The sequence below is a fragment of the Spermophilus citellus genome (genome assembly GCF_964194105.1).
Source record: "Spermophilus citellus genome assembly, chromosome: 4".
Lineage (NCBI taxonomy): Eukaryota > Metazoa > Chordata > Mammalia > Rodentia > Sciuridae > Spermophilus > Spermophilus citellus.
Window position 1 is genome coordinate 50179294 of NC_138185.1, and position 26295 is coordinate 50205588.

A 26295-nucleotide genomic window follows, 5' to 3' on the forward strand; every position below is an offset into this window, starting at 1 on the left:
ACAATCCAGCACTCAGGTCACTCCCAGAGGAGGACAGCTGGTGACCTTGTGTAGAAATGGAGTTTCTGGATCCCAGAAACTCCAATATGTCCGGGCACAGCAGAACCCCTCTCCTGGATTGATGAGCTAGCAGCAGTTCTTCAGCTCCCTCTAGTCGCCTCTCATTTTTGATCCATCGAGGCAAATCTCAGCTCTTGGGAGGTAGGTCGCCTCAGCTTCCAATATACCAGCTTTCTCATTTAGGAAACAGGATACCTTTTGCCCTTCTGAGTTAAAACCCCTCCTGGAGGCCCTTCTGAGTTAAAACCCCTCCGGGCCCTGCGAGGTCTTTTCCCGCAGCGCGGCCCCGCCCCCGCAGGGCCCGCCCCTCCCCGTGTCCCGTCCCCCTGGCCAGGCTGGGCCTCTCTCCGCGGCGCGGTCCCGCCCCCCACGCGGCGCGCAGGCGCGGCCCCTGCCAGCCAGCCAAAGCCGCAGTCCTTGGCGCCAGAGCCGCTGCAGCATCTTTGGTGTCAGCTTCTCCTCTCTGGTCTTCTCTTCCACCTCCTCTTCGGCCGGCGCGATGGCGAAGCCACTGACGGACAGCGAGAGGCGGAAGCAGATCAGTGTGCGCGGCCTGGCGGGGTTGGGCGACGTGGCGGAGGTGCGGAAGAGCTTCAACCGGCATCTGCACTTCACTCTGGTCAAGGACCGCAACGTGGCCACGCCTCGCGACTACTTCTTCGCGCTAGCCCACACCGTGCGCGACCACCTGGTCGGCCGCTGGATCCGTACACAGCAGCACTATTACGAGCGTGACCCCAAGGTGAGGCGGCTCCCCCTCTCGGCTCGGAGGCCGAGACCTCCTGCCCGGGTCGCGTAGGTGGGGCGGGGTCGCGACTGCCTGGCCGTGCTCCCTGCCGCGCTGCTGGCTGGCTCCCCCTGACCCCAAAGGGCATCCCGTTGCTGGCATCCTTCTCTGAAGACGTGTGTAGGCGTCGATATCGATATTGGTCTAGGGAGGGCGACCACTTCCCTGTTAACCCCAGCTCCGGTGCACCCATCTCCCGCAGCCCTTCGCTGATCCGCGCCCTCGCCTCTCACGGTGGATGGCTTTGGGCGGGGGTCAGCCTGCGGCGAACCGTCCCCCGCCCTCTGCACAGTTTGGGATGAGCAGATTCCGGTTGTCGCCTGGAATCCTTGGACGTCGGGGCACTGGAGGCCTGGGGCTTGTTAGCATTGGGCGGAGATCGTGAGACCTTTCCGCTAGGAGCCGGCGCCTTGCAGGGTTCCCATGTTCCCTGCAGAACCTGTGGCGGAGATCGTGGTGGAATTTTCCGCCTGAGTTTTAGCCCGGCTCTTCTTGAGTGATGGCTGCAGGTCTGTGCTTTCTTTCTGACCCCCCTCCCCCACTCTCCACTCTTTTTGATTTTCTGCAGCAGGGAGTGGGAGAAAAGGGTACTGGAACCAGGCCTGGTAGTTTTATGGATTGGAAGGGGGTGAGGTCAGTAATCAGCAGGGAATTGTGGGGCTTTTCTTGGCAAGGGTGATTAGGAGAAAATCATTTTGTTTCCTGATTAAAGCAGGACTGGTCCCAAGCTCAGAGATGGATTCCTGGGAGAAGGCTCCGTCTTTGAAGTTCCCAGAAAAAAATTGAAAAATTTTTGAAAAATTTTGCTTGGCGGGGGTGGGGTGCTGGGGTTGTGGCTCAGTGGTAGAGCGCTCGCCTAGCACATGTGAAGCCCTGGTTCAGTCCTCAGCACCCCATAAAAAATAAATAAAATAAAGGTATTGTGTCCAACTACAACTAAAAAATAAATTAAAAAAAGAAAAAATTTTCTTGGATTCACATAGATTGTTTTAGTAATTGTTACTTTTTATATTTTGCAAAAAATTAACTTGCAATTAGAAAAATACAAAATCATTAAAGAAAGTTATTGATAGCCCTCACTAATTCTTAACCATGTTAAATGTAGTTTTATGCTCTTCCAGATTTTGTCCTATCCCTAAGTATACATATACATTATTTTTAAAAGTATGTTGCACAATTTTGTGGCTTTTCTGTTTCATTCATAAACAGTTGTAACTTTTTCACTTGGAAACAGTTTTCCAAGTCAGTAAATGCTTACTTCCTGGTTTTCAGTGTCATGGGTGCATCATAATCTTGGACAGCCCTCTGTTGCCAGTTTTTTGTTGTTGTTGTTGTTGTTGTTGTTTGTTTTTACCATGAAGAGTTTTTTTTTTTTTTAAAGAGAGAGTGAGAGAGGAGAGAGAGAGAGAATTTTTAATATTTATTTTTTAGTTCTCGGTGGACACAACATCCTTGTTGGTATGTGGTGCTGAGGATCGAACCCGGGCCGCACGCATGCCAGGCCAGCGTGCTACCGCTTGAGCCACATCCCCAGCCCCCCATGAAGAGTTTTGTCTTTCCTATACTAAGGTAGGGTGAAAATTGTTGAGAAAAAGACACTAGCAGGCTTGAGGCAAATTTGCAAAGATTTGATTTGCAGTAGACACCTGGAAACTGGACAGGTGCTTTGTTGATGGTATTGTAGGATATATTTGTAGGACATTAAGATATATTTAATAATTGTTAACAGTGAGATTGATTGGTTTTCAAAATTGATTTCTCTTATAAAATACAGATGGTAAAAAAGACAGATCTGTTAGAAATCCATTTGAGCCTCTTCAGTATTTAGTGTGCAAGACAGCTTAGAAAGAAGCGGCACCAAATGACTAAAACAGGTTATTACAACAAGGGCTTGGGATGACTGCCAGGGAAGCTGGCCAAGAGGCAGTGGCTCCCCCAGAATTCTCTGCCAGTGGGAGAGCTGTGGTATGCAACATTTTTATTGTCCAAGCAGTGGATGACAAAGGTACAGTTTTGCTTGCACATTCAAGGGCATGTCCCAGGAACTGGATGACACCTTAGAGTTCCTGCTAGAGTTTTTGCATATAATTGTATCCTAGAGAGGCCAGTCAGTGATGGTCCCAGGGATTAAGGAAATGACCTTCATGAGTAAAATTAGTTTCTCCAACAACATATTGCCTTGCTCCTTGGTGAGAGGTCTGTGGCTGTAGGTGGAAACCTTTCTTCTTTAAAGAAACCACACAGCCCGTAAATGGAAGTCTTGTTTGCCTGTTCCGGATAGAAAGTCCATTTAAAAGTGGAAAGTTGAAGTTTAAGTGCTTCTCTGGCTAATTCATGATGAAAATAAGCTCATCATCTTTTTTCTCAGCCTGTAATGCCAGAAACAAGACTCTGCCAGAGCCTATGAGAGGAAATGGGCTTCCAATAAAAAAAAAAATACCTTAGAGCTATACCCCAAGCCCTAGAAATTGCCTCAGGGACTGGTACCAGCACATCTTAGACTGTGATATGACACTATGTTTAATAAGATATAATGCTTATATTTATTATTTTTGTTTTTGAAAATATGTTAAGTCCTTATGATTACTGGAGAAAAAATTAGGAAACACAGATGAGCCAGTAGGAAAAAAATTAATATGACTACCTAATAGTAACATTGTAAATGTTAAATATTTTGTATTCTATATATTTTTTTCCTTTACTGGTAGAAACTTACTTTTATTACATAAAATAGTGTAGTGTTGAATCTATTGTTTTGTGACTTTAGTGCTTCATTTTAAGTAATAGAAACTTGGAGTGCCCAGGGTGCTTAGTTATCATATATGATAGGGAACAGCCATGAGTGATGGGAACATGAAGGTAAGGGGATAAATTCTATAAACTATACCTACTATGCTGTCCTCCCCATGATCTTATTTATTTATTTATTTTAAAGAATTTAAACTTTATTTTTCTTTCTTCCTTCCTTCCTTTCTGGGATTGAACCCAGGGCCTTGTGCATGCAAGGCAAACACTTTACCAGCTGAGCTATATCCCCAGCCCAGGTAAATTATTTTAAAAAACAATTTACCTGCTTGGATTCAGTCAATAGGATATGCTATATGCCTCAATAAACAACCTGTTATTTACAGGAGAAGTGCTGGCCCAAAAGCTGATAAGAATGCAAGTTACCCTAAAGCAGGGGTGGCTTTTGTGATTTTTTTTTTTAAGATATATTTTTAGTTGTAGATGGATACAATACCTTTATTTTGTTTATTTAGTTTTACGTGGTGCTGGTGAGCAGTGCCTCACATTTGCAAGGTAATTGGTCTACCACTTACTTAACTACAACCCCAATTCTTTTTGTGATCTTTAGACTGGTCAAATTACAGAACTGAGGATAGAGAAAACAATTAGAAGCACCCCCTACCCAACCATAAAAAAGTTCCAATTAGAACTGCTCAGTGGGCCAAAGTGATCTGGAGTTGCCTTGGATATTTAGCATGTCATTATAATAGGAGATCATGCACAGTGGAGACTTGGAAGTTTAACACAAACCTGCTGTGGGTCACAAGTCAAGAAGTGGACATGAGGTGGACTCTCAGGAAGATTCCCTGGAACCCCCAGTACATCAAGAGAGCAGGAGGGGCATGCTGTCCCTCTCGTTTGAGAGTGTCTCCTTTTCCCCTTTTCCCCTCTCTCCTAATAAGCTCATGCTTGCTACCTAAGTTGCAAGGTGTTTCTGAAATCTTTCCAGCATGATTGCAAGAATCCATGAGAGAGGACGTTCCCTGTCTGTCCCGTTCCCAGCGATTTAAACACTCAAGGGTCACTTCAGGGGAACTGGGCTGTGCGAAATAACCACACAAGAGACAGAAATACCTTTTTATTTGGGGGTGCTGTGACGGCTCCTCTGATCTTTTTTTTTTTTTTTTTTTTTTTTAGAATTTTAATATTTATTTTTTAGTTCTCGGCGGACACAACATCTTTGTATGTGGTGCTGAGGATCGAACCCGGGCCGCACGCATGCCAGGCGAGCGCGCTACCGCAAGAGCCATATCCCCAGCCCCTCCTCTGATCTTAAGGGTCCACAGAAAGAGAGAGAGAGAGAGAGAGAGAGAGAGAGAGAGAGACCGCGCCAGAGCAAGCACTAGAGCGAGTGCTGACCCCTTTTATTGAGGAGAAGCCATTCAAATGAGGCAAGGGGTCAGGTTTCAGGGGCTGAGTCTAGCTTCATGATGTCTGCTATCAGCAGGATGACTGACTTCTAGGTAGGCCACACACAAGGGCAGAGTAAGAGAAGGGGACATACAAAGGGCGTTTCCATGGAACATTCTATCCCAAACATGGCAAGGGGAAATATCACAAAGGAACAGGTGAGAGTAGCTGGACCTATGGGGATGTAGGAAGGCACGCCCATGCACGAAGACCATTGCATTTTCTCAACCCTAAAAATCGGGGCTACTGTCTGTTTTACATAGGCAACCAGATCACAGGGTGACCGACAATGCCACACCAATCAGAAGGGGAGACAAATGCTGGTCATGTACTATGTCAGCCTCCCCACACATGTCACTTTGGCTCCATGAATGGCCTCATTCTGCAACACAGTCATTTCTTGGATTCTCTAAAATTGGCAAGGTCAAGAATGAACTCTGGATTCAAACTATAGTGCCTGAGACTCCACTCACCCAGGGACTGGAAGAGTTGGGTGGTAAGGGAGGGTTGCATATGAATCTGCACTACTTATGCAAAAAATTTTCCTTTTGTGGTGTTGAAGATTGAACCTGGGTCCTTGTATGTGCTAGGCAAACACCCAAGTACCAAGTTATACCCCAAGGCCTCAAACTCATTTCAGTCCTGGCTTTACCACTCAGTCTGTCACTGTGGGTATGGCCTCAGTTTTTTCTTCTTTAAATGAAGGGAGAATCTATTTCTGAGATTTCTTGGCATTCCAACATGTTAGAATTTGTTTTTTATAAGATGTTTCAGGCTGGGGATGTGGCTCAAGTGGTAGCATGCTCGCCTAGCATGCCTGAGGCACTGGGTTCGATTCTCAGCACCACATAAAAATAAAATGAAGATATTGTGTCCACCTAAAACAAAACAAAAACAAATAAATATTTTTTTTAAAAAAGATGTTTAAATTTTATTTAGATATTCTGTCTCCATAAAGAATTTGAGTATGTTTAAGCAAGGTGTAATGCAAAAAGTTCCAACTAATAAAAGGCTTCAGATAGAATGTTGGGGTGGGACAGTAGGGGAAGGAGAATGGGCTAAATTCAGGTGCAAGGTTAGGACCCAAAATACAGATCCTAAGTTCTGGTCCCCCAAAAAATGAAAGATTATGCCTAGTTTTGGGAGTCACAGATCTTTGTTGTCCAATCTGTGTTATTTCCATGGGTTTACATAAAGCTGACCACATCAGTGTCAGGTCACTATGGCTTTTTCCCCGTAAGCTTATGACCTGACTGCAATTAAGGAAAAGCAGCTCTACTATGGGGCCCAAACTTTTGTCTTTTAAATATTTCTTTTTTTTTTTTTAATTTTTAGTTATAGATGGGCACAATACTTTTATTAATTTTTATGTAGTCCTGAAGATCAAATCCAGTGCTTCATACATGCTAGGCAAATGCTCTACCAACTGAACTACAACTCTGGCTCAAATATACATATATATATGTATATGTATATATATACACACACACACACACAATTTTTTTTTGTGTGTGTGTGGTGCTGGGGATTGTACCAGTGCGAAGCAAGCACTCTACTAACTGAGCTATATCCCCAGTCCCTGCCCAAATATTCCTAATAAAAGAATCACAATGAATACAATTACTCTTTATGGTCTGGCTGTAACCAGATGTTTTAAAGGAGAATAATTCTGGGCAGTGTTTTGTAGCCCTGCCTGCTCTGATCCCCATTTCTGGGATTTTGTTTTAGCTAGCCAGTAGTGAGAACAGCTGCTGGAGTCTTTCTGACACTCCCAGTCATTCTGATGTATTTCCACTTGGGTGTGTGTAGTTGACCTTGTATTCCATGGGCAGGCTTCCCGGGCAGCAGATAACTTAATTATTTTCTCTGGCCTGAAGCTGATGGTGGGCAGCTGTTCTGTGTTGCTGTTCACCCTGATAGCTGGCCAAGTGGAAGGGAGGGTTTGGCCATCATTTGTCTACCAATGTGTGTGCACCACAACTTTCTTAGAAGACAGTCTGTCCTCTGCTGTTATAAGCTATAATGGCTAGTTTTATGTGTCACCGTGGCTGGGACACAGTGCCCAAATATGAACATAATTACAAATATTTCTGTGAAGGGGGTTTTTGGATGACATTAACACTTTATATCAATGGACTTTTTTATTTAAAAAGATTTTAACTTAATACATTAAAGTTGTACATATTTTTGTGAAACCATGTGATATTTCAGTTCATGTCTATATTGTGTGATGTTATATGATGGGGTCAGCATATCTTGCCAAACTTCATTTCGTTGTAGTGAAAACATTCAAAATCTAGTTTTTTGGAAATATTCAGCGTATTGTCATTAGTTCCCTACTGTGCAATACAACACTAGAACTTAACTTTCCTAGCCATCTGAAACATACCGGGGTGGGGGTTTCGGGCTGGGGTTGTGGCTCAGTGGTCAAGTGCTTGCCTAGCACGGGCCAGGCCCTGGGTTCAATCCTCAGCACCACATAAAAGTAAATAAGTAAAATAAAGGTATTATGTCCAACTACAACTAAAAAGTAATTTTTTAAAAAATACTACCTATTGACTGACCTTTCCCCATTTCTTCCTCCCTAGAATCTACTATTCTGTTTGCAACTTCTATGAGAAGTTTAGATTCCATATATGAGTGAGATTGTGTGGTGTTTGTCTCTTTGTGCCTGGCTTATTTCATTCAACAGAAGGTCCTCCAGTTCTGTTCAGATTGTTGGAGATAACAGGACTTTATTCTTTCTCTCTCTCTCTCTCTGTGTGTGTGTGTGTGTGTGTGTGTGTGTTTTCAGTACTGGAGATTGGGCCCAGGGCCTGTACACTAGGCAAATGTTCTACCACTGAGCTACATCTCTTACCCCACATTATCCCTTTTATGGCTGAATAATGTTCCATTGTGTATATACATCACATTTTCTCTATCTTGGCTACTGTGAATAGTACTTCAGTAAACATGGGAAGCAGATGTCTCTTTGAAATACTCTGTAAATCAGTGGGTTTTTTTGGGGGGGGAGGGGCAGGTAACTGGAGGTTGAACTCAAGGGCACTCCACCACTGAGCTTATGTTTAAGTAACTCTTATTTTACCAAATAATGGCTTCAAAGCACAAGAACAGTGGTCTTGGGAATTTGGATATGTGAAACAGAAGAAGTAAAGTTCTTCTCTTAAGTGAAAAAGTGAAAGTTCTTGGTTTAGGAAAGAAAACATTATATGCTAAAGTTGCTAAAATCTACAGGGCCATAAGATATCTTTGAGAGAGGACACTTTCACATAGCTTTCATTAAAATATATTTAATATTAAATAACAATATTATTTTTCTTTTATTGATGTTCATCTCTTAGTATGCTTCATTTATAAATTAAATTTTATTATAGATTATACATTTATGAAAAAACATAGTAAATGTAGTTTTATATCCTTTATCTGAATGGCTTGGGACCAGAAGTGTTGCAGATTTCAGAATTTTTCAGATTTTGGAATATTTGTATAATTTGCCATTTGAGCATCTCTTATCCAAAAATTATCAGATGAGGGATGCTTAGCCTGTGAAATATTTGGTACTGTCCATAGTTTCAGGTTTCCACTGGAGTGTTTGAATGTGTACCCTTCAGAAAAGTGGGGATACTGTACATAGAAAAAAGGAAATTATTGTGTATGAACCCTTAATTCAGTATTTTCTCAGGCAGCTGAGTTCTAGCTGGGCCCAGTATGTTTTCACATTTGTTATAAATACCCACAGTCTTCTTTGTGGGTGGGAAGGCAGACTGCTATGGAAACCCCATAAAATAATAAGTTGGTTCAAGTGTAGTGTAAATAAAGTCCAAGGTGATGAAAAGTCAGCAAGAAGCAATGGACTGTGAGTCATGGGAATGGGAGTTTTACCCACAGCAACTGTGAGGACTTGTTAATTACATTGCAATGTTTTTGTGATTTTAAGGATGTTGGAATTTGGATAGTAATTTAGAAGCCATATGTTCAAATGAGTAAAAAAGTAAAAACAGGTTATCAACTGGGTGCAATAGCACATAATATAATTCCAGCTATTTGGGAGGCTGAGGCAGAAGGATCAAAAGCTGGAGGCCAGGGCTGGGTTTGTAGCTCAGTAGTAGAGTACTTGCCTTGCATGTGAAAGGCACCACATAAAAATAAAATAAAGGTATTATGTCCACCTACAACTAAAAAAACATATATATAATATATATTATTTGGAGGCCAGCTTGGGCAATATAGTGAGACCCTGTCTCAAAAAATTAAAAGGGCTGGGAATGTAGTTTAGTGATAGAGTACCACTGGGATCGATCCCCATGATACAAAAACAAAAGGCCAAAAACAAAACAGAAAAGAGGCCATCAAAGACTGTACTCTGTTTTTTTAAACATGGAACCACATCCCCAGTTCTTTTATTTATGTTTTTATTTTATTTCAAGACAGGTTCTTACCAAGTTGCTGAGGTTGACTTTGAACTTGTGGTCCTCTTGCCTCAGCCTTCCGAACTTTTGGGAAGTGCCACTGTGCCCAGCTTGATGTTTTATTCACTTGCACATTCCCAGTTCAGTCCTTTTTTTTTTTTTTTTTTTTTTAAAAACTTTTTTAGCTCAAGTAACCCCCCACCCCCCGCCACCCCCGCACACACGCTGGCCTCAAACTCATAGGCCACCATGCTGGCTCACTTTCTTTTTTCAGGAATACAAATTATGCCAAAGTTAGGTGTCTTTTGTCTTCCATGTTGATTGTCTTTTCTCCACCTTTTCCTTCAATTTTTTTCAGCCATGTTTTGTTTTGGCTTTGCCCTCATTCCGTGGTATCTTCCTTTAGGGCTGTCTCTCCCTCCCCCCCCCCCCCCCCCCGCTTTTTTTTGTTGTTATGTTTTGACTTTACCTTGTGATGCTTTGGTGTATGTATACATGGTATCTATCTCCTCCAACATTTATCAAGTCTTTACGACAAAATCATTCAAAATACTTTCTAACTTTTTGCAATGTACCTTCTGCTCCCTATCTTTTGGTTTTCAGTGGTTTTATTGACATTTCTTTTATTTACATATTTCCTGTGACTGGTACATGATAGAGTGCATATGTGTAGGGACAAACAAAAGGCTTCCCTTTGCCCTCTGAAGATTCACAGGGGTGAACTGACAATAGACAGATTATATGGGAGAATAAACAAATATGTTAATGTGCTCGGGGAAAAATTAGACATATACAAAGTGTATTTTTGCAAAGTGTAAATTTTCCTTTCAGAGGAAAGGGCAGAAAATTGAAACTTAAATACCCATTCATAGGGCATAGGGCGAAAAGTAGGGATGTCGGCAATTTTTAGAGGACTAGAAACTGATTTTTAAGGGAATTCAAAGGATAGCCCAGTTTTTAGGGGAATTCATTGGAGAATATACAGAAGCCTGGGATATAGTTGGTTTGGCTTGCAGAACAGACAGAGGTTTGTAAATGATGACCTTTGGAACACTGAACTGACCAAGACAGAGGACATTGGTATGTGAAAAACGTCTGTCCAGATATATTGACAGACTGCAGTCCCCTGAGACTGTTTAGTATTTTCTGGTTAACAAAATTTCAGAGGATGAAGATTGAAGATGACTCTGTTTCTCCTTTGGAGGATCTGGTCACATAATGCTGCTCCTTGGACTGGGATAGAGAGAAACAAGGGGAGGTGATAGGGACCTTGATTCTGAGATGGATTCTGAGGCTTCTCAGCATGTCCATAGCAGCAGTCTTTGGAGTATGTGTATGTGAAATACACACACACACACACACACACACACACACACACACGGGATTGAACTCAGGAGTCCTTTACTAATAAGCTAAATCCCTAGTCCTTTGTACTAACTTGCTAAGGCTGTCCTTGAACTTGCAACCCTTCTGCCTCAGCCTCCCAAGTTACTGAGACTATAGGTGGGTACCACTGTGCCTGCATGGGATATCATCATTTTCTGAGCCCCAACATATGAGGTTTTGGAACCCTATTTGGGGTTCAGTAGCACTACATATGATAGTAGTCCTGGTTAAATCACCTCTTTTTTTTTTTTTTTTTTTTTGGTAGCAGGAATTGAACCCAAGGGTGTTCAACCACTGAAACACATTGCTAGCACTTTTAATTTTAATTTGAGACAGGGTCTCACTAAGTTGCTTACAGCCTTACTAAGTTGCCAAGGCTCACTTTGAACTTCCCTGTGGTCCTCCTGTGCTGGGATTAAAGTTGTGAACTGCCATGCCTGGCCTAAATCACCTCATTTAACACAAGATAGCATTTTTTTTTTTTGAAGTTGAATATTTTATTTCTTATTTTGTTGCAAGCTGCTGTTTCAGTGTATAAAAATAACACCAGTGAATGCAGTACATTATAAAATTAAGACAGTATTGTTTTTCTGACACTGTACAACACACACTTTCCTCTATGTCCAGTTTTTTTCAAGTGGAAGATCATTAAGTATATTGACTCAGATCCAGGGATGGATGTAAGCACGTTACAGTATTATATTAGGCTTATAACAAGATTATCCTTGAATTACATACTTTTTTATAAGTATTTTTACCACAGATAATTTCATGAATTCTGATATCAACCTAGTGCCTACTCTAAAACTCATAAGGAATTGTAAAAAAGATGCATATTGTGTTTATCGGCAGTCATTGGGAAGTTAAGGGGTATCTTCTTCCAGTAGCATCGTTAAGAATAGTTTTTAAGTCTTCTATAAGACAACTGCTGCAGTTATTCCACACTAGTTTATTTAGGGTGCCATTTTCACTCCTCAATAGATTTTACATAATACTCATATGCTTCTTCGCTCATTAGGTCATCTAGTTCTGAAGGGTCACTCAGTGTCATCTTTATCAGCCAACCATCTTCATAACAAGATTTGTTCACAAGCCCTGGGTTTTCTGCAAGTGCCTCATTAATTTCAGTTACTTCTCCTGATAGAGGAGAATAGAGTTCACTGGCAGCTTTCACACTTTCCAAAGCACCAAACTCATCTTGTTTTTTCAATTTTGTTCCAACTTCAGGAAGACTACAATAAACAACATCTCCCAGAGCTTCCTGTGCAAAATTGCTGATTCCCACTGTTCCAATACCATTTTCTGTAGTTATCCATTCCTGTTTCTCTGTGAATTTATGCACGGAGAGCAGAATGGGTCTGGTGCGCAGCGTCCGAACAACGCCCACCCTCATCCGACAGGGGCGAGCGGGCAGAGCGCACCAGGGCCGCAGCTAGAGCGCTTCGGACTGCTTGCAGCGCCACATTCGCAAGGGTACCAAGATAGCATTTATGAGTCCCTAAACCAGCCACTAGGCAGCAGGCAGAAACCAGACTTCTGGGCTGTGGTGTGACTTAGTTATAGAGCACTTGCCTAGCATGTGCAAGGCCCACAAGTTCCATCCCCAGCAAAATTGACTTCTGCCTTGTGGAAATGGATGCATTCATTCAGACACCCAGCATTTATTGATTGTGCTGATGTTGCATGTGTGTTTCAAAATCTGTGATCAGGAATTCTCTCTTTTTTGGGGGGGTTATTGTGGATTGAACTCAGGGGTACTGAACCACTGAGCCACATCCCCAGTTCTGTTTTGTATTTTATTTAGAGACAGGGTTTCACTGAGTTGCTTAGGGCCTCACCATTGCTGAGGCTGGTTTGAACTCAGGATCTTCTTCCTTTGCCTCCCAAGCTGGGATTACAGGTGTGTGCCACTGTGCTGGCTAGTAATTCTCTTTTGTTTGTTGTTGATTTACATTTTGGTTATAGGGGTCTTACTATGTCACCAGATGGGCCTCAAATTCCTGGGCTCAAGTACCCCTCTTGCCTCAGCCTCCCGAGTAACTAGAACTACAGGTGCCAGCCACCGTGTCCAGCTACATTTAATACTTGCAAATATTTTCCCTACTTTGTAGAGTTGTTTTATCCTATCTTAGAAAAGTGAAGACATACTTTTGCCCATGGGCACACAGCTGGTGAGAGGCCAACCTATTCTCAGCCTGGAATCTGCCCAGTTTTGGGGAGCCTTGTTCTCAAGTATAAGGCTTAATCCACACATCAGGAAAACTCAGTTTATTTTCACTGGAAACTCAAGAGTGCAGGGAAAATATCCTGTGCTCTGGGTGAGCTGTCCTTACATGTGTGGTGTCAGCATGGAATTAATGTAAGTGAAAGAACCAAGTGGATGCTTCATGAGCCTTTTCATAGCCTTTTCGTAGCCCTTAACCTACCTGTGTGTGGGGATGGAATGATAAATCTAAAATTCTTTCCTTTGCTTCCTCAGCGCATTTATTATCTTTCCCTGGAATTCTACATGGGCCGTACATTGCAGAACACGATGGTGAACCTGGGCCTTCAGAATGCATGTGACGAAGCTATTTATCAGGTATGGGGCTCTTGTGTCTGGGCTTCTGGTTGGCTTCTGTGGCCCTTGAAGTCCCAGAGGTCAACACAGATGTTACGATTGGCCACAATCTGGGAATGGGCAAATGTGTTCTACCCTACTGGAGGGATATGGGTTGGAGGGCAATTTCTTCTCCCTCAAGAGGAGAAGGGGATGATAATACATGGAGTGCAAGGACTGGGTTGAATTGTGCAGTACTTCTCACTCCCACCCCAGGGGCATGTTTAGAACATGGGAAAAGTGATTGTTATTGCCCATTTCTGCTTGCTTTATTAACTTGGTAACCCAGACCTGATCCTCCACATATACCCCTAAGATAACCTCCTAGTTAAAAAGCTGGTCTTCTTGATGGAAGAAAGCCCGGAGTGGCTCACATTATATAGGGGGGGAAAAAAACAGGTGACAAAAATATACTTACATAAGCCCTAAAATAAATTGAAAGTAATGTTTTAGAGTCATAACAAAAATAATGATAATTATAATAAAAACTACTTTCTACTTAAAAAAAAAAGGTGATTTTTCTTAATCAGAATAAAAACTGTTTTTCCTTAATGGCACCTCATTAACATTGAATCCCTTTGGGCTTAACCCTTTCACAGGTCATTTGTAGTCTTAGAGCAGAGCTATGATTGGTTTCAGCTCTGTCTTCCTAGTCTGTCTCCTTTTCCTGCCATCTCCTGGTACACAGGTCTCCAGTGGAGAAGTTCCTTTCCCTTGGCATGTGTATGGGAAGGTTTTCAGTGAGGGGTCCTCCCTACCAGCCCCCTGCTCCTGCTTTTGCTCTTGTTGGGTTTGAGTGGAAGGAACTTGTGGAGCTTGTTTGGGGATATAAGTCCCCTTCTTAGTGCCTGAGGTATATAATATAGTGCTTAGTTGAGTTGATACATGGAGCAAAAATTTTATTTTCTGCCTGTAATCCCAGAGGCTTGGGAGGCTCAGTCAGGAGGATCATGAGTTCAAAGCCAGCCTCAGCAAAAGTGAGGCGCCAAGCAACTCAATGAGACCCTGTCTTTAAATAAAATACAAAATTGGGCTGGGAATGTGGCTCAGTAGTTGTGTGCCCCTGAGTTCAATCACTGATACCAAAAAAAAAAAAAAGAAAAAAAAATTCCAGACGGGATATAGCTCAATTGATAGATTGTAGAGGGCTTGCCTTGAGTGTACAAGGCCATGGGTTCAATCTCCAGCACCATGAAAAAAAAAATTATTTCCAGGTCTCCAGTGGAGAAGTTCTAGGGTGTGACCCCACAGCTTCCTTTCCCTTGGCATGTGTATGGGAAAGTTTTCAGGATAGAAGTTACCCTGGCAGGTGACCTGACATTTAAGTTTACCGAATAGTCACTTTAGAATGTGTCTGTAAGGAGCATAGAACATAGTATCTTAGTCATACCTTCTGTGGATTTTACAGTTGTAGAAGTGTTTTAGTTGTTGAAACTTTTAAAAATACTTTTTAGATAAAGATTTTAGAAACTATACCATAAATATGCAATAATCTTCTGTTAGAAAGGTTTTTGTGGTGACTAGACCTTCATGGCTCCCAGTCCACATTTGCTGAGTGCTTCGAGTTTTAATATGGGTGCCAGATGCTTTGAGTGGGAGGAAACTAGGACACAGGGCTTTAACAAGCCTCTTCCCCAAGGGCCTCCCTATTTAGAGTGTAGTATTAGAAAAAAATGAACCAATGCATCATATAGAGCTGGAGAGGTTAGGGAGCAATTTACTCTCAAAACTAGTACTTCAGAAGAAGCAGCTCTCTCTTGATTAAGTTTATTAAAATTGTTTTAACTATAGGAAATTGTAAGTATATATAAAAATTGAGTAACTGTTATAGTAAACTTTTCCACATACCTATTACATGGCTTATGGCCAGTCATGCTTTACTTATATCCTTGTACTCCCAGATAAATTTTAATAGGTATCTCTAAAAGATAGGGACTCTTAAAAACAGTTGTACCATTGTGATCCCTAAAATATTAATAATAATAACCCTTTAATATCATCAGTTTTTCAGGCAGTACATAAATTTCTTATAATAATTTAGATGCATTTGGCTTATAGCTCTTAAACTTCTCATAATTTATATGCATTTCCTCTTTTTTTTTATTTTCTAAATTTTTTGCCTTACTATTTATTTACAGATAAATCTGTAAGAACTAGGTTTATCTTACAGTTTCTACACTCTGCATTTGACTGATTGTGTCCTCATCTTGTGTGTATGCTTTGTCCAAAGATGTATGCTCTCACCATTTCCTAACATTGTACTGGAAATTCTAGAGAGGGTATTTTTATAAGAAAATGAAACAAAGCATCCATCTTAAAAAGAAAGAAGCAGAAAATGAAACAAGGCATCCGTCTTAAAAAGAAGCAAAACCTCTGTTTGCAGATGACATGAAGTAGAAAATCCTAAGGAATCCATTAAACAAGCATTAGAATTAGTGAGTGAGATTAGCATAGTTGCAGGATATAGTATTTGTCTATAAAAATTAACAGTATTTTTATGCATCTGCAATGAATAATGCAAAATGACACAATTCCAATTACAATAGCATCAAAAAGAATAAAATACTTAGGTGTAAATTTAGCAAAAGCAAAAACAAAACATAACACCTGTATTCTGAGAACAAATAGAGTTAAAATAAATTAAGGATGACTTAATGGGAAGACATCTCATGTTAACAGCTTGGAAGAATTAATATTGTCAAGATGGCAATACTCCTCAAATTCAGCACTATCCCTATTCCAACTCCAGTTGACTTCTGTGACTGAGAAGCTGATCCTAAAATCTAGATGGAATTGAAAGGGACCAGGAATAGTCAACACAGTGTTGAAAAAGAAAAACAATTTTTTTCAATAATAATGTTGAAAAACAACAACTCACACTTCCCAATAAAGCAAAGGTCATTGAGATTGTATGGTATGGCAATCAGGTTAGACATAACAGACCAACAGAATTAGTTGGAGAGTGTAGAAATAAACCCCCACATTATGTTAAACTTTTTTTTTTTCCCCATTAAAAAATTTTGTGGTAAAATGAATATAACCTTAAATTCACCTTCTGAGCCATTTTTAAATGTGCAGTTGAGTGGCATTAAGCACATTCACATTGTTATACAACTATCACCAGTACCCATCTACAGAACCTTTTCTTTTTCCTAAATTGAAACTCTGTTCCCATCTCCCTAGATCCTGGAAACTACCATTCTGCTTTCTGTTTCTGTGAATTTGACCTTTTGTGACTGACTTATTCATTTAGCAAAATGTCCTGAAGGAACCAGGTGTGGTGGCACACAGCTCGAGGCAGGAGGATCCCAAGTTCAAAGCCAGCCTTAGCAACCATGAGGCCCTAAGCAACTCAGTGAGACCCTGTCTCTAAATAAAATACAAAGTGGAGCTGGAGATGTGGCTCAGTGGTTGAGTGCCCCTGAGTTGAATCCCAATACTTAAAAACAAAAAATGTCCTGAAGGCTCATCCGTGGAACCTTGATAATGTTATGCTAAATTGAAAGAAACCAGCCACAAAATGCCACATATTGGATGTTTGCTTTTAAATGTCCCCAGTAGGCAATTTCATAGAGACAGAAAGTAGATAAGCAAAGTTTCTTTGAATTCTTCTGCCTCAGCCTCTCAAATAGCTGGGATTGTGGACATGCTCCACTGTGCCCAGTTTGTTATTTTTAAATGAATTTGTGTGTGTGTGTGTGTGTGTGTGTATAACATATATACACACATGCTGTATATGTATATATACATATCCATATGCAACACACACTTTAACATTTTTCTTCATTTTAATTTTTAACTTGATAAATAATTAATTTGATAGATATAATTCATAAGCAAAAAACTTTTTGGATTCCCCCTAAGTCCAAAAAATTTCAAAATTATTGACCCAGATAATATTAATAATTTGTGAATTTTATACATACTAAAGCCACATTAATAGAATATTTATCATATACCATAATGCTATAATTGAGAGGCTTGAAATCTACATTTTGGATTTTTTTTTTTTTGCAGTACTAAGGATTGAACCCTGTGATGCTATACTATTGAGTTATACATCGCCAGCCCTTTAAAAAAATTTTTTTTTGTTGTAGATGGACACAATATTTATTTATTTATTTATTTTTAATGTGGTGCTGAGGATTGAACCCAGTGCCTCATGCATAGGAGGCAAGCACTGAACCACTGAGCTACAACCCCAGACCCAGCCCTTTTTAATTTTTAATTTTGAGACAGACTTTATGTTGTGGAGGCTCGAACTCTACCACTGAACTATATCAACAGTTCTTTTGTTTTTTATTTTGAGATAGGGTCTCACTGTATTGCTGAGGCTGGTCTCGAATTTGGATCTTCCTTCCTTAGCCTCTGAAGTCACTGGGATTACAGGCGTGTGCCACAATGCCTGGTTTCTAGAATGGTTTTAAGACACTTTAAGTAGTTGGGACTCTGCTGTGTTTTCTCTGATTTTTAACATGCCGTATCTTTTTCACTAGATGGTTTGAATATGAGGAAAGTACTTTTAGGTTTTGGCTTTAAGAAAAACAACATATAAATATTTGATCATGTTTGAAATTAGGGAATTGTTAAAATTGGTTTCAAGCCATATTCAGTGCCATGTGCCTGTAATTCCAGTTATTCAAGAGGCTGAGGCAGGATTGCTTGAGTCTAGAGGTTCAAGGTCAGCCTGGGTGACATGGCAAAATCCTATCTCAAAACAAAACAAAACAGCAACAAAAATCCTGCCCACAGGGGCTCAGGTTGTAGCTCAGTGGCTGAGCGCTCACCTCACATGTGTGAGGCACTGGGTTCGATCCTCAGCACCGCATACAAAAATAAATAAATAAAACAAAGATATTGTGTCCATCTACAACTAAAAAATAAAAATAAAAAATAAAAATAAATTCTGCCCACAAATCATTCGTTTCATATTTAGGCAGCATATAATCTGTTCACCATAAATAGGTTAACAATCTGGCAATAAATCTTTTGCTATTTAAACCATGTCTAATTTTAACTTTTGTTTTTAGTTTTTGAAATACCTGAAGACTTTTCATTTCTCTGCATTGATTTAAAATTTAATTTTAATTTGGGATTTTTAAGTTTGAAAGAATGGGATAAACTTAGAAGATTTGAATATTTTTCAATCTTTGTTTGAGAGATAATATTAAATAGTATTAAAATGTTACCCCTGTTTTCATTTGCAGTTGGGGTTGGACTTGGAAGAACTAGAGGAAATAGAAGAGGATGCGGGCCTTGGAAATGGGGGCCTGGGGCGGCTGGCAGGTAACTGCTCTGTTTAGGAACAGGGCTTGGGACAGTTGGAGGGCAACCTGTACTTGTCCCTAGCCCATTGGCCAAGGTCAGAGTAGACCAGGTCAGATGTTCTCTTGACACTGATTTGTCAGGATATATCAGCCTCCCTCAGAGTGGATGGGTGATCTAGTTTTCAAATTAAAATCTTTATCTCTCAGTAAAAAAAAAAAAAAAGGAAAAAAGTATATTTTCTGTCCCACAGGGATACTTCACAATTATCATGATTATCATGAAGACTAAAGTAGCTAGTGCTGGGTAAGCTGGTTCCCAGTACCAAAAATTCTTGGGAGCAAGACAGAGGGATGGAAATGTGGTGTGCATGTCACTCCTCTTACACTGAGCAGCTATAGTTTTAATACACAAAACAGATGGCCCCAACATCATAGAGATATGCCTTTGTGGCATATTGCTCCCTCTGGCTACTGTATTTGAGAATATATACAGTGTTGTTGTTTTCTGTTTTAATTCTTTTTGCTAGCCTTTCTGGACAGAGGGAGCTAGGTAAAGAACATGGAAGTAGGAATAGTGGTTTTGTGGCAGTGTATGGATGGGAGTTGGAGGGTGGCCTGGCTTTGAGCTACTTCAGTCCCCCCTTGGGAAGTTTTCATTTTGTAAACTAAGTGTGCACACTAAAATGTATCTGTGGGAGTGTGTTTGCCTTTTAAATGTTAACTTAAATTCTTCAAAAATTCTAAATGAAACGTGTTTTTCTCAAAAAAAAAATAGTAGATGGATCTATATAAAGAAAAAAATTGCCTGCCTGTCCCCAACCTTCATATGTGCCTTCTATACTCCTCTCAAATGCAGTGAGCTCAGGCCAAGCACATCTTGCTTTTGCTGACTTCACTCCCAGGAGACCATCCCCAGGCCAGGAGAGAAAGCCTCTTGGCACCCTGAGTGTGAGGCTGTGTGCCTGGGCTTCTTCTGCCAGGGGGCTGAGCTGTAGGGTTTCAACCACTTAATTCCCATTAACCCCCATGACATTTGATTGGTCATTGCTAGATTCCTACTTTTTCCTTCTTCAGATACTTTTCCTTGCCTCTTGCCCTGTGTATTCTGGACCTGGGATGCCTCTACCTCTGGCCTGGTGTGAACAACCTTTTATCTGCACAGGTCCTTCCCAGCAGGGCAGACTCAGGCAGTACCAAACTCCTTCTGGCTTGATCTGGTTTATTTCTGTCCTGTAAGAATGAGTCCCAGCACAAGAGTCCAGCTCATAGGTTTGTGGATATATAGATCTGCCTCCCTAACAGAGCATCTGACACTCAGATGTGTTTGATAAATTGGACATTTATTTTGTTCGCCAGTGTTCCATGTGGGGGACCTCCCTCTCTCCATCCCTTCCTTCCTTTTATTGCAGTGCTGGGAATCGAACCCAGGGCTATTGTGTGCACATGTGAGGTGAGTGCTGCTTTACCAATGAGCACACCCTCAGCCTTCTTCTTAATCCAGAAGTTTACTAGGCCTGCCTCCTGATTCTTTATTCAAACCATTGTTTTTGTTATGTTTGTCTTTCAAGAAGTTTTGATTGGAACAAGAGCTCAGTTTGGTGACATGGCTGCTTCTGCTGCTAGAAGGCAGCGTCCCTCAGAAGGGGACTCTGATGGCATGTTGGAGCTTGGATATTGAAGTGTTGTGGGCCATGAAATGTACATCACTGGACCCATTTCTGTGTTTACTTCAACAGTATGTAGCGAGAAGTTTGTGATTGTCCCTGCTATCAAAACTACATGGATTTTAAGTAGAATGTGCAGAAAGGTGGGGAGGCCTCATGAATAAGTGAAGATGTCTGAGAGAGAGTTGGTAGTGAGGGGACTTTGTGTTTAGAGAAGTATCAAGCTTCACCATGATCTCTGTGGGATTCTTTACTTTTCCCTGCTCCCTCTCCCACACCCACACATTGGTATTTCCTTGGCATGGCCCCAGATTCCATGGAGGAGGGGAGTTCTAGTATACCTGAATTTTATGAAACCTGAGCTGGCTTGATCACCTCCCACTCCTTATCTGACTATGGGCCAGCCACATCCTACTGGGTCTTGGTGCCCAGCAGCTTCCATTTTGCTGATGGTCTGATCTGTAATTGGATTTTTCAGCCTGTTTCCTTGATTCAATGGCTACTCTGGGCCTGGCAGCATACGGCTATGGAATCCGTTATGAATTTGGGATTTTTAACCAGAAGATTGTCAATGGCTGGCAGGTAGGTGATATTGGTCTTTTCACTGGTTTCCAATTCTTGTTCATAAGTGGAAGTAAGCGGGTATATTTTCAGTGTAAATTTTTTTTTGCTCTTCGCTCCCTGGAGAGACTTCAGGTCAGGCCTCTGCAAAGTGCAGTGGGAAGGTAGCCAGCTGCATAGTGTCATATGTTCTCTGGTACCTGGTAGCCCTGGCCAGGTTGGCTCCTTTGTGAGCCCTTGCAAATGGCTCCTATGTGGTGAAAGGGAAGTCATGTGGGGCAGGACACAGAATCCCACCTGGAACTTACAAGGAGATGCCAGACAGGGCCACCTGCAACTGGGGGTTAGGATGCCATAGGCTGCATGCTGTTTTCCCCAGCAGTGCCCAAACATGGGGCAGAAGGTAGTACTCTCAGAATTCATCCTGGTAGGCATTCTCATGTGATTAGTGGAGATGTGTGCTAATGTCTATAACTTACCTTGAAGCACATTCAAAAATGTATGAATTAATGGATGAAGTTGCAATAAATCAGTTATAGCAGAATATTAAAAATTACAGTGCTTAGATGGTGGGTGTGTAGGTATTCACCATTAAATCTTTTAACACTTTGAGGGGCTGGAGGTGTGGCTTAGTGGTAGAGTGTTTGCAAAGCCCTGCTGTTAATCCCTAGCGCCAAAATGAATTTTTTTTTTTAGTTACTTAATACTTCAGAATTCATTCACTTGGCTGGGCATAGTGGTGCATGCCTCTAATCCCAGCAACTTGGGAGGCCTAGGCAGAAGGATTGCAAGTTGAAGCCAGCCTCATCAATTTGGTGAGGCCCTAAGCAACTTAGCTAGACCCTGTCTCAAAAAGGGTTGGAGATGTAGGTAGCTCAGTGGTAAAGTGCCCTAGTCCCCCCCCCCAAAAAAAAAAAATCATTTACTGGTGTGTCAGATTAATTTATCCCATGACTTATAAGCAGAGTACATTTCATAGGGTGGTAGGAAAAGCAACTCCTACCAAATTGAAGGGCTAAATAGTGGGGCTACTTTTAATCTTATTGATGGGAATTTTCTTGCATCATTGTACTGATCATGGTGCCACTGAGCACAGTTTTTGGAACATAAGCTGCGTTGAGGAAGGCCTAGTATAGAAGTGGATCTCAGGCCTTTCCACTACAAGCCTTTCAGGGTAACAGCTCAGCCCTTGGTACCTGTGTATTTGTGATATAATATACTTTCCTTTTTCATGGTTTAATTTTTAAAGCAGTAGTTTTTGGTGATTTCTTTTCTTCTTTTTTAAAATAACAGCTTTTTGAGATATAAAATAGATTGTGTGAGAGTGTGTGTTACTGGGGATTGAATCCAGGACCTCATACATGCTAGACACTGAGCTACATTCCCATGTTTTTATTTTATTTTGAGGCAGGTTTTGACTTTGTTGCCCAGACTGGCCTTTTTGCCTCAGCCTATCCAGTAGCTGGCATTACAGCTGTGCCACCATGTCTTGGATTCAGTAATGTGTGTTTGGGTTTTTTGGTTTTTTTTTTTTTGGTGGTACTGGAGTTGTAACCCAGGGGGCTGTACCATGAGCTACATTCCCAGCCTATTTTATTTTTTATTTTAAGACAGGGTTTTGCTAAGTTGCAGAGGTTGGCCTTGAACTTGTGATCTTCATGCTTCAGCCTCTCGAGCATCTGGGATTACAGGGATGAACCACAGCACCTGGTCATAATGGTAGTTTTTAGTATATTCAGAGTTGGGTAACCAGCACTACTGTTCATCTCCAGAACATTTTCATCACCCCAAAATGAAATCCTGCACTTATTTATAGTCACACCCAGTACCTGACAACCACTAATCTACTTTCTGTCTTTTTTTTTTTTTTTTTTTTTTTTTAATTTACTAAGAAACAGTTTTTATTCGTATGTATAAATGTTATTGATATAGCATTGCCACTCTGCTGTCAGGCTCTTTTTGTGAACTCTCTTATTAATTTTATTATTTTTCTTTTTTTCTGACTTCTCTAGTAGACTAACATAGTTTACAAATTATGACAGTATTATCTCCTCCAGCTATTCAATAGTTCATAGTTCATTTCTTTTACTTATCTCTCTGCACTGTCAAGGTCCTCCAGAACAGCAATACTGATGATGCAGTGCATATTTCTCCTGTTTCTGATTTTATTTTTTTATTTTTTTATTTTTTTTGTTGGTTTCAATTTTGATTACTATTTTTTTTTTAATTTTTATTTTTTATTGATTATTTAAAGCATTACATAGCTCATGATATATCATCTTTCATACATTAGACTCAAATTCTGTTTTGAACTCCCATTTTCACCCCAAATATAGATTGCAGAATCACATCTGTTACATATTCACATTTTTACATAATGCCATATTAGTGTCTGTTGTATTCTGCTACCTTTCCTAACCCCTACTATCCCCCCTCCCCTCCCCTCCCCTCCCATCTTCCCTCTCTATCTCCCCTGCTGTTGTTCAATTCTCTCCCTTTTTTTTCCCTCCCCCTTGCCCCTCATAGCCTCTTATAATTTTATGTATCCTTGAAGGTCTCCTACCATTTCCATATGCTTTCCCTTCTCTCTCCGTTTCTCTCCCCCCATTCGTCTTTGTTTACTGTAGTCTCTTCCACATGCTCTTCCTTCCTGTTCTGATGTGGCATCTATACACAATGGAATATTATGCAGCACTAAGAAATGACAAAATCATAGAATTTGCAGGGAAATGGATGGCATTAGAGCAGATTATGCTAAGTGAAGCTAGCCAAGCCCTAAAAAACAAATGCCAAATGTCTGCTTTGATATAAAGAAAACTACTTTCTGTCTTGATGGATTGCCTGTTCTGGACATTCCCTGTAAGTGGAGCCATACAATATGTGGTCTTTTGTGACTGATTTCTTCCACTTCTGTCATTATTTTCAAGGTTTGACCATTTTGTAACGTGTCGATACTTCATTCAGGTTCTTAATGTCTTTTTTATCTGGATTTTTTTTTTTTCAGATTTTATATGAGTTTGTTACTTTAAGCAGTGCAAAATGTTTATTTTTAAGTGTGTGTGGGCTTGATAGAAATTAGATATCTTTACTTATAAATTGGCCATGGTTGTGTTTCAGTGTTGGGTACTGTGAGATCTCAGCAATATAGTGTGCCCAGGCTGAGCACAGGGCTGCCTAGCAGTAGCCGGCTTGCCCACCTTTGAGAATGCCCCTCCCCATTGCTCCTCTAGGTTGAAGAGGCCGATGACTGGCTGCGCTATGGCAACCCCTGGGAGAAAGCCCGACCTGAGTATATGCTTCCAGTGCACTTCTATGGGAGAGTGGAGCACACCCCCGAGGGTGTGAAGTGGCTAGACACACAGGTATCAGGACCCAAAACTCCCAAGGGAATAAGCTGCTGCTTAATGAAGGTGGCAACCCCACGGTTTGTTGTCGTTACCCTGACTTCATTTTAGGAGTGGAGGCTTGTGCTGGACTCATGGTAAAAGTTTGGGGAGGTTTTAGTCTCCTCATCTTTTTACACTTTGACAGAAACTTTCTGTAGGGTGGAAAATGCTGCATGCAGCAAAGAGAGCCACTCTTGTAGCTTAGCAAGTATGTGTTGGGGCTGAGGCCACCAGCCAGAGTGTTCTTTCCTGTCTGCCAGACAGCACTTCACTAACTCCTGTTGCTTAATGGCAATTAGAAACTTATCCTGATGGGGATAAGGGCATTGACCCCCTGATGGGCTGATGCAGATAGGTCCCTATCCACATTTTTGTGGAGCACTGGCTATCTGCCCCACCTGCTGGTACCACATATGGTCACAGTTCTCAGTGGTTTTTGAAGCCATCATCTCTCTCTCTCTCTCTCTCTCTCTCTGTGTGTGTGTGTGTGTGTGTGTGTGTGTATGAGATGTCCCTCCAGGAAAAGGAGAGGCCAAAGAAGGAGGGGGGTCTCTTGCTGACTCAGCCCTGAGCATGTCTTCTGTGTGGTCAGGTGGTGCTCGCCATGCCCTACGACACCCCGGTGCCCGGCTACAAGAACAACACCGTCAACACCATGAGGCTCTGGTCTGCCAAGGCGCCCAATGACTTCAAGCTGCAAGACTGTATGTCCTGGCCAGTGGCCACTCTGATCTCTGGTCTCCATTTTGATGGATTGTCCCAAATGCTCATGCCTTTACCACTGCCATCCCTCTCTGCTGTGGAAGCTGCACAGCCCCTTCGGTCTCTGAAACATAACTGAGTGCACCTGAACCCCTTGCAGCTTCCCTGTGAGAATAGTGGAGGGTGGATTTCATACCAGGACCTAGTCAGCTGGGGTCATGGTCTTTCAGACTACATGTCCCTAGGAAAAGAGACATGTGCAGTGTTGATGTGCAGTGGGTATGGGGTGCTGTGGGAGGAGGCTTTTCATCCTTTGGGGCAACGGTGAGCATCTCGGGGCTTCCTGCTAAGGTCACACTTCTTCAACCTTCTTCAGTAAGCAGCTGAGCAACTACAGTGCTTGCACTTGACAAAACCCTGCCCTGCAGAGGACTGAGAGAGGTACACACTGACTTGAGCACTGTCTTTTTTTTTAGTCAATGTGGGGGACTATGTGGAGGCTGTTCTGGACAGGAACTTGGCTGAGAACATCTCCAGGGTCCTCTATCCTAATGACAATGTGAGTAGCTAATGTGTGTGATACATATCTGTTGGATAGACTTCTTAAATGCAGATAAATGAGCTGAAGGCTGGACCCTCCAGCATATCCTGTTGCTAAACTTAGATAAGCTTGTGAGGTGAGGCTGTGTATGTGGCCATCAGTGTCCCACCCCAGATGACTCATTTGAGGAAAGGGACAGGTGTCCTCTGTCCAGTCCAGAAAGTCCAGACAAGACCACTGCATTGTTCCTTTGCCCTGATTCACTTAAAAGAAGCCTTCCAGAGGCTGTTCAACTCCCTCTTATCTATACTCCTATGAAACACACTTATGAGGTCTGGGTGGACTTCTTGCGATACAGACACCAGGCCAGCTGGTGTCTACTCTTCTAGTGTGTGACATAGCTCCCCAAGGGTTAGATGGTTCATATTTCCCCTTGGGACAGCAGCACCTATTTTGCAGAGGTATATCTGACACTTGGTAGGGTCTTAGCACATGCCCTTCATGTGTTAGATGGTGGTCACAATCAGATTCTTTACTGCCACCTGAATGTAGCATAATGGCTTATTGTTGTCAATGTTGTCAGGCAAGAGTCCTTGAGGGGATGTAGCTCTGTGGTAGAACATGCGCTTAGCATGTACAAGACCCAAGGTTGATTCCTCAGCAGCAAAACAGTCATTGAAATTTACCTATCTTGGGGCTGGGGATGTGGCTCAAGTGGTAGCGCGCTGGCCTG

At 41.7% G+C, this 26295-nt stretch overlaps 1 protein-coding gene across 1 annotated transcript in view; it reads left to right on the forward strand.

Annotated features, from left to right (window-relative positions):
- The first annotated feature begins 424 nt into the window (after positions 1-424).
- Positions 425-26295, forward strand: part of PYGB (glycogen phosphorylase B) — a 43859-nt gene continuing 17988 nt past the window's right edge. The window contains exons 1-7 of the mRNA XM_081292144.1: positions 425-802; positions 13322-13423; positions 18649-18727; positions 20851-20954; positions 24164-24295; positions 24912-25023; positions 25498-25580. Of these exons, the coding sequence (XP_081148270.1) occupies positions 560-802; positions 13322-13423; positions 18649-18727; positions 20851-20954; positions 24164-24295; positions 24912-25023; positions 25498-25580 (855 nt within the window). The 5' untranslated portion in view covers positions 425-559. The remainder of the gene's footprint in view (positions 803-13321; positions 13424-18648; positions 18728-20850; positions 20955-24163; positions 24296-24911; positions 25024-25497; positions 25581-26295) is intronic.